A 9,748-nucleotide genomic window follows, 5' to 3' on the forward strand; every position below is an offset into this window, starting at 1 on the left:
TGTTCTCCGGTCACACCGGGAGGGTGGGACTATTTAAAGCGACACCCAGTGATGACGTAGTAGCTCTCCTCCCTGGAAAAAAAAAAAAGTGCGCGTGCGTGCGTTTGTGCGTGTTAGGTGTTTGAATAAGAAATATTAGTGATCTATTTTTAAGAGCTATTCAGACTTACTTACTCAAAGTACCAGTATCACTCCATTACATCATAGTTTTGCTTTCAAAGTCATATTAAAGTGAAAGTACTCAAGAGCAAATGATTGTGCAGTAAAATACTAATAATGATACTAATAACAATAGTAATAATATTTAGTGTTTGGACGGTGTGTTTATTATTAATAATAATACTCGTTATAATAGTACTTAATATAATAATACTTTATTGTACATTTCATGCAAACAAGCAAAAGAAATAGTGACAGAAAAAAACCCAGTTTGATCACCATACGACAAAACATTACCAACGGCACCAGTAAAGTTAACCCAAACTAAAAAAGGATTTCATTTCCTTTCAAAGATTCCAAGGGAGGTTTTTGCTCCACAGTTCATGGACTTAAAACCAGAAAGCGGCCTCACCGGAACTACTAAAAGACGGGGCAGTGGAAGATCTGAGAGCTCTCGTTGGGACATAAAATGAAAGTCAGTTGCTGACATTTGAAGGTGATAGATGATGTGAGGTGAATATTTTGACTTAATATCCCTTAATCTTTCGCTTACTATCTCAGAAATGATACAATAAATCAAATGTTTGAATAAATATCTCTGAGAAGGATACTATTGATACATGTTAAAGTGTGAATGGTAGAGTTTGTAGATGTGTGTGTGTGTGTGTGTGTGTGTGTGTGTGTGTGTGTGTGTGTGTGTGTGTGTGTGTGTGTGTGTGTGTGTGTGTGTGTATGACATTGTCTAGACGTCCGACTACTCAAAGCACTTTACGCTACTTGTCATCATTCACCCCTCATAGATATTCATTCACTGATGGCCGGGGCTACCACACAAGGTGCCACCTGCCCATCACGTCACATATTCACAAATATCACATATGTTCCATTTACAAGTTTGGGATTGGATTTTTTTTTTTAATGTATTTTTATTGAAAGATTTTATTCAAATGTGTAGGTGTGTGTGTGTGGGGGTGTTTTCTGGTGTGAGTTTATCGGAGCCATGGGTGAGTCCTGAGCTGTTTCAGGGTAGAACGCTGATCAGGGTCTACGTTCAAACTTATCCGTAAGAAATTCTGGCAATCTGGAGAGAAAGGAGAAGGAGAAGAAAGGTGAGGGCGATGGCTCCGGTGAGCCATCACAGTGTGAACTAAAATGAACAGATGTGTGTCTGTCGACATGTTTCTGATTGTTTTTCTTACGTTCGGAGAGCTCGTTGCTGATGCTCAGCTGGTTTGTAAAGAACCTGATGGTATCGAATCCTGCACCACTGTGGAGCGTCTCAAACAGGACCACTCCCATCTGAAACACTGTGGTGGGCCCGGCTCTGTAAATACCACCATCGTACCACTCTGGGGGGATGTCAGTACCTAGAATATACAGACATAATAAAAAGACAGTGAGGATGAGGAGCTTTGTTTCAATGTAAAGTCACAGATGGGTAAGTTAGTGAAGAGCAGGAGTAAAGCCAGACATCTTACCGAAGAAGACGCGGTAAGAGGCTCCTCTCTTGATGAAGCAGCTCACACCAAAGTCAATGAGGCAAACTCGTGGGACGTCCGAGCTGGTCTCGATCCAGATGTTTTCCAGCTTTATGTCCCGGTGGAAGTTGTGTTTGTTCTCAAGATCAATTGATCTTGAACTCTAGAGTCAAAAGCTGACATTGTGGTCACTGCTACTCTGCTAGTAAGCTAGTTATCTTTAGCATGCGCTAGCTTGGGATTTTCTCCATCATGATTGGATTTAGCTACTGTCTCATTTAGTTACGTGGAATGGCAAACAAACATTTCAAGATGTTCAATTCAATTTATATTTTTAATTCATAGGTCAACGGGGAAGAATGTATGTCAATTTAGCTTTAGCTAAGGCTAGCTGTGTCAATCTCACCTGCAGCTTTCACTTAATATAGCTCCCTTGCTTTAGCTGTCTAGTTGGATCTTTGTATGACAGTCTTTGCAAATTTTACATGCTGTTTTCATGGATATGTTTTATCTTTTGACAATATAATTTTTTTTAATCTTAACAACATTTTGAGTGAGTGTAAGTTCCTGTGTTTGGCTACCTAGCTAGCTGCTACATAGATAGATAGATATCCCATATACACTGCTGTACACCATTCTTGTTTTATTTAGAAAAAAATGTTTTAAATACATGTCATTACCAGCTTTTGGCAAAACAGTCAAATACATGGTGTTGGAGAGTCAAAATTCAAACATTTAGCTGAATGGAAGGCAACACGGAACATTTAGAATCATTAGCTGTAAACCGAGTTAAAAGTACACAGAAACGTTCCCTTACCTACATTGTAGTAAAACAGCGAATCCTTATGAGTTACAAAGTAGACCATAAAGCAATTCTTTATGCTCAGATTCAGGTGTTTCCTGAATTGTTTGTGATGCTGTGCCAAGACAAACTGCAGATAGCAGTGGGGTCACGTGTCCAAGCCCCAGAACAGCCATGTTCCGTCCTTCGCTGTGGATGAGTCCGTCAGCTAAATGTCTAAAACATAACTGTACAGGACAAATATGGCACACATAGCACAATAAGAACATCGGTTTGTTTCTGCAGGGCACTGAGGCTAACCAAGTTTCAATTGTCAGCAATATACTTAATTATCAAAAAATGCATACATAAAAACAAAAGCTGGCATCCTCTGCATCTTAATAAATCCTTTGATCATGTTATGTTTAGTCAATTTCACAAACTTGGACGAAACGGCAAAGAATCTGTATGTTAAACCATCCGAGGAATGAAAATAATAGAGAAGGAATACACGAATGCAGAGGAAGGTTACCACATACAGGTGTATAGAACACTTCACGTCTTTATGTTTGGTTCAACCAAAGCAATACAATGCATAGTCCCCAACAGGCAGCTGTAGCATACAATTAGTCAAATACCTTCACTCAGCTTTTCATCTAGGCTACAAAATCATTAGCTATAAAACTGCCGACAAACCCTTTTTAAATAGCAGTTCCTTCTAAATGTTCTTTAGCTTAAAAAACAAAGTTGTCTTTAAAAAATGTCTTTCTTCAAAGTACAGCTGTCTTACGTCATGTCTACAAAGCAAGGAACCAACCATTGTGATACAGACTTATTGATGGCCATTGTGGACTCTTTAAATAAATAATAATCAATAAATAACAAGATTAAAAGTCTTCAGCCATGCTAGCGGGCGCTGTGAGGCTGTATTTCAGGCTGGTCTCCGAAAAATGGCCTTCCCATTCAATGAAACTTTATTCTGGGGAACAGGGTTGTGAGCTAAATGCTAATGTCAGATCGCTAATAAGCTTGCAATGACAACGCTAACGTGCTGATCATTAGTTAGCAAACCAAATTCCATTCCAACCCATCCAGTATTGGTGGAGACATTTCAGTTTGGACCCATGAGGTGGAATGATTAACCAACATCGCTAGCATGGCTAAAAGCCAGGAGTAAATTACAAAGAGAACACTGCAGCTACCACAAGTGTAGGCAACACACTTGGTGAGTGGTTGTCCATGGTAACAAGGATTTAGGTTATAAAAGGAATTAAGGGTAAGTTCAAAGTCATTCATTTGCTCCAGTAGAGCTTCTCCCAGTTGCCAGCACTTGGGAGAGCAGCAGTGGAGGGCTGTTAAAAACTGAAATGACTCATGTATTTCCTCCATATGTATCCAGTCTATTCTACTCGACAAAGAGTCTTAGATTGAAGGAGCTGCTTCGTTTTCTTCTTCATATCTCCCATTTCCTTCTAACTGCATCTTATTTACACTAAATGAAAAAAGGAATTAATTTGAAGTCACTGGGTCGAGTTACGTCAATACCACAAGAGTCCTGCCGGTTACTGTATCGCCTCCGTCTGCTCTGCTGAATATGACCGTCATTGGATCACTGAAATTGACAGCTAGATTTTTACAGTGGTCTGTGGCCATGATGGGGGGGGGGATGGCCTTAAGTTCCAGGTTTTCTTACCAATAAGCACTTAATGCATAAACGTGCTTATTGGAAGGATAATGAAACATAACCTGTGAGTCCATAACTGGATGTGTTTTGAAGCACTGGCTGGAGAGCCGCACATTCTACTTTTTTTTCACGACATTAAACCTTTTAACGTTAAATTATGACTATTGTCAAAACGTTCCACAGGCGTTGAGACGGAGTGCAGATCGTTTAGATTAGAGTTTGAGAACGATAAGAAATGAGCACGTCAATGTGTCAACACTTAAAGGCTCAATGGGAATATGCCCATACGGCTACAACACTGTACACTTACAGTAAACACAGAAATGTATCATGTCTAAATAAATGAAACACCACAATGTGTGCTTTTAGTGCAAAAGCATATCGGGGAGGATTCCATCATTTTGTTTGTTATGATGAGTTCTGACCATCTGGCCTTTCCCCAAACGTCCGGTTAGTTCATTTGTTCCCGACTCTCTCTTTTTACTTCATTTTTACTCCTTCTCCTATGTCCCATTCTCCACCCACCTCACATCCATTTCTCTCGCCATTACCTTTAGATGCCCCCCCCCCCCCTCTAGGATCCAGCCTCCTGTTCCTGTCCCAGGGCCTCCAACAGGAGTCCCATGGGTGTCCTCTTCAGGCCGATGCTCTCCAGTTTGTTCTCCAGCTTGTTCTTCAGGCTGCGCAGCCTCACCGACGCATGGACCAGAACCACTGGACACAGAAGAGATGAGGGGATCGGTTCATTATGGCAGACACAGGTTACTCACATCACCATCATCTCTCAGATGCTGGACGAGTCTTTATTTCCCTCAGAGGAACCAGGATCATATTAGAAATGTTTTATAGGTATATTTCATCAAATCTTTGTAGGAGGCTCCCTGTTGTTTGACCTGCTCCAGTTACAATTTGCTGTTAATGCAAATGTATACTCGTTCTCTAGATAAATTCAGTATAATGCGCTGTATAACACTAATTCCACAACAGTCATGTCCAACGAACTAATTCTCACTCGCCACTTCTGTCGCTTGGTTAGTGGCCCTCTGCGCTCTACGTAACCCTTTAGCATCAGTTTTGGATGCCTCAGGGACGCCATGTCAGTTTCTGTGTCTGTATGTCGCACACAATACAGTGTTCTTGCTCCATCAGTTGCTCTGGCCATCTAATAATGACAACTGCAAAGCAAAAGCAAATGAAAACTGGGCTGATGAACGTTCAGTTCATGCTTTGGTGTGGTATGTAATGCATCTATGTATGCGTGTGTTCCCGTCTTACTCAGTATAGGGAAGGCAATCCCAAACAGGAACACGGCCACTCCTCCCAGCACCGACACAAAGAGGTAACTGGCTGAGAGAATCGCCAACACGGCGATCGTAGGGTGGTTTCTACGGAAACGACGAATGGGAGCTTGGTTCTCGGCAACCCAGACGAAGCCCAGGAACATCAAGGTGACCACCGTCGCCCCGACGAGCAACTGGTAGGGCTGGCAATACCTGTGAGAAAAAAGACACGCTTACCAACACACAGAAGCGTTGAAGATACTGGGTAACATTATTGTGCTGGCGATATTCTGTATTGTTTCTTATTGTCAACAAATCCCACATGCAGATCCAAAGTACAAAAAGGATGCATCGAAGCCTGATATTATCTTCTTCCACTGTGCCAAAGATTAAAAACACATCAACAAGCCACACGGTTGCACTGAAGCAGATTTGATTCCATAGTTTTAGCTCTACTTGTAGATGTCTTCATAAAACAGGACAAGTCTTCGTGCTCTCTTTTGCACTGTAACACTACAAACACACTCGAGTCTGGCCAAGGTAAGAAGACAAAAGTCATCTCGTCCAAGTAGTAGAGAATGTAAAAAATTATAAATAATAATCGTCCATTCAGTCATTTGTGCCTCCAAGATTAGCTTTAGTACTGATTTTGAAGTTGCTATGAAAGCTGACGTTACCCATCTCCACAAAGCACTATATTTGACATAAAATACAGTGTTCAGTCTGAAGCATGAATGAGTAACATTACCTCACTTAAGTGATTTTCACTGTCCATTCATTTACCCTGGCTTTGAATGTTTCTCCAGCTTCCTCTCTCCTCCACACGCCGCTGAATATCTTATTCCAACATGATATCATGGAACTACTTTCTGTCCACGGGTAATTTTATTGTCAGCTTTTTCCCCATATTATAGCTAGAAACCAGTTTTGACAATGCAACAATGCCAATGAGAGTTTATTGGTCCCTGAGTCCCAAGACTCAACTGAGAACTCATAGGACTTCTATACAATCGGACTTCTTTTTGCAACCGGAGGAGTCGCCCCGTGATGGTAGAGAATGCACGTTTTAAGACACTTCCTCATTGGCTTCAATGGCGGAGGTTAGGTTGCCGCCTGGTCAGAACCAACGAGCTTGGGCCAGACGGACTAACAAAGTCGCTTAAGGCTGCATCTGAAATCCATCGTTCACTACAATCCAACAGCAATGGTGAAAAGTAACTAACCACCAGCTACCCTGCAGTATATACAGTACAATAAATCATAAGCCCCACCTGTACCAGCTGGAACATTAAAGGGATGAACACATTAATGCATCAATAATTATGATACAATAATATATATCATTCTGGATAAGGGCCGTTCTACATAGTGACTACTTTTACTTTTGGTTCTTTAAGTATATTTAGATGTTAATGCTTCTGTACTTTTACTTTGGTAAACATTTGAATGAGTATTTCTACACAGGGGTATCAGGCTACTTTTACTGAAGTAAAATCCCTGAGTGCTTCTTCCTCACTCAGCAGTTTCCTCTCCAAAGGAGAGCATGATATGGGAATATTAGCATCATTAGCATTAGCTAAAGGCTGCTGTAGCCTTAAGTCTGTTCTCTTATCTGTTAAAGTCTGTGTCATGTTGGAGGAGAACATCAAACGCACTGTAAGTCCACAGTATTCACTACAGGCTTCCAGTGCGTTCGTTGCGAGAGAGACAGAAAGGGTTAGGGGGGGCGGGGTGACGGGGTGACCACGTCAGAAGAATGAAACTTACCCCACCACGAGCAAGAGGCCCAGCGCAGACACCAGGTAGTTGCTCTGGTAGTACAGCAGGTTGTTGATGATGCGGTTGTTCCAGCGGTCCAGGTCGCGCACATCGGGCGCGGCGAACCGGGCCGAGCTCAGGAGAAAATCATCCAGGCTCCGGAGGGGTGGCGGCTGCACGCCTGCCATCTTGCCTGAGCGATAATAAACTCAATTTCCCAGAATGCGCGGCGGGGTAAAAGGGGGACGTGAGCGAGATGGGGGAAATATTGACCGAAATATTTGCACCATTATTACTTAATTATCTATTGCTCATTCATAGTTTGTCAGTCAGTCTGACACGTTAATAAAAACCCTATATAAATAAAAAGATATATAAATAAATGGATTCATAAATAAACGAAGAGAAAAACACATATTACTACTACTACTACTACTACTACTACTACTACTACTACTACTACTACTACTACTAATAATAATAATCATTAACAAATTAAACAAACTAAACAGTGAATAATACATATATATATGTATGTATACATATATATATATATATATATATATATATATATATATATATATATATATATATATATATATATATATATATATATATGTATACATTTGTGATTGACAGCAGGCCACCTCAGAGTGTAACATACAGTATAGGTATCCCAATGGGAATTTAATGCCTTATAATATGTCAATGCAGCATATCTTTAAGAATAATAGGGGCTCAATGAGAGAATGCGGTGTTTGGATTGTTAAAAAAAAAACAGGAAAAGAAGGCAAATATTTTTTGCAACTAATTGTACAACAATGATTGTGTCTGAATCTTTTAGTCTCATACAGTGGATAAGAATGAAACACCTCATCAAGGAGAGCAAATCCATCTACTGTCAAGGAGTAAGCGTATAAGTGATATGTCTAAGCTAACTATATCATTTGGTAACCATCTTTGGTATTCTCGTCTCAAGTGCAGGTGACTGTGTTCAGCATGAACATGAACTGGACCAGAACTTAAAAGAACCAATATAAGAAACAATGTATACGTTTCTTTTCTCTTTGTCAGGGCCAAATGAACCGAACGAATGTGTGGAAATGATGTAAAAGTCAGTTTGTTGCTGGCCATTCTAATTTCACATATCTTGCACGTCGCTAAATAGCTAAAAAGTCCCCTTCAGCACGGTGCTTTTCCTGTCGCCCTAATAGCAAGTACCCACAAATGTGCCTTTTGAGCAAAGGGTCAAGACTGTTTTTGCTGAGGAACTACACTCTTGAACCTCTGTTTTATAGATCTTTCATTGAATCAACGTTAAATGTCGTCCTGATCTCCTGGTTTGGGAATCTTAAGGCGAGGAGTGAAACAAAGCTTCAGAGAGTGGTGGACACCTAATCTAAGATTACAGGGGTATCCCAACACACTATGGTCAGAAAGGCCCACTGATCGTACTCCCTGATTGACCCAACCATGCCTCTCTGGTCAGCTCAAAAGCCCTCCTGTTGTGACCTGGAGCTAAATTGAACCCCAGTGGTGTACGAGTGCTGGTTGATGCGTCCCCATCAATGTGTATTGTGCCATCTTTTGCACTGCATAACCTTCATCCAACCTTACTGAACCATCATTGGGACGTCTTACCATAACGTTATACCGAAGACCTAACCCAAACCGTTGCAGGGCAGAGACGGGGAACTGATACCATTAGTTGTTACTCAGCATGAATGTGTTGTTGTCACTGTATGTCTGTTTCTTACTTAAAAACCAGCTGATAGAAGACACTAAAACATGCTATTATTAGCATTTGGTATTGGGAATAAGTTATGAGTACCCTAAAATGAATGAACATTGTGTACAGTTCATGCTACATGTGCATGCTGAGACCCAAAACCTGCACATGCCAAGAGAGTATATGCTCACCACCAGCCATGTCTTTTATCTAAACTATGAGGCTTATGTTATTCGATATTCTTCTCGCTGTCAACAAATCCCACGACAAGACCAACATCAACAATGTGTTAGTTGGTCTCTCGATACCTCCCACCTCACTATACCTGTCTGTGGCTGTCAGACCTCCTCAGACAATCTTTAACAAATTCCTCGCAAATGTATAGATTCTTTCAAAACAAACAAAAACAACTTCGCTCAAACAGGACGAAATATCGCATTTGTCTATTTTTTTAAGCGGATTAATACACGCCAATGACCATTAATGGCGGCCGTATGGGATTAAATCAAAGATAAACAGGGCCCAGGTTCATCAAAATGAGGGAACATGCTGATATATTGTTGTAATTGGATGGTAATGATACGAAATATCAGGTTTGGCTCCACAGGCGTTAATTGTTTGTCTACAAAGACTGAATATAAATCTAAAATACAGAATATCACAGCCTCACGCTTCAATTTAACATCATGGACACACGGCGAGCTGTAGACGGCCTTACAGGAGCCCAACAACTTTTATTGTGAAACGCTAGAGAGCGAGGGGAGGGAGGAAAAGGCAGTCGGGAACGCGCGCTGTGCTGTACACTCGTGCTACTGTGGGTTTGTCAGGTTGGCTGCGGCGGGTGCCGGGATCGCGCCCAGGCGGCTCCGTAGAAAAAAG

General features: G+C 41.1%; 1 protein-coding gene across 1 annotated transcript; it reads right to left on the reverse strand.

The window, feature by feature from the left end:
- Positions 1–4,676: 4,676 nt before the first annotated feature.
- Positions 4,677–7,328, reverse strand: praf2 (PRA1 domain family, member 2; the record flags this gene model as incomplete). The annotated part of the gene is made up of 3 exons (XM_079177731.1): positions 4,677–4,816; positions 5,378–5,595; positions 7,150–7,328. The coding sequence occupies 3 exons, from the start codon at positions 7,326–7,328 to the stop codon at positions 4,677–4,679; spliced, it is 537 nt and encodes a 178-aa protein (XP_079033857.1).
- Between the last annotated feature and the right edge of the window lie 2,420 nt (positions 7,329–9,748).

This window comes from Pholis gunnellus, assembly GCF_910591455.1.
Source record: "Pholis gunnellus genome assembly, chromosome: 17".
In the NCBI taxonomy this organism is placed as follows: domain Eukaryota; kingdom Metazoa; phylum Chordata; class Actinopteri; order Perciformes; family Pholidae; genus Pholis; species Pholis gunnellus.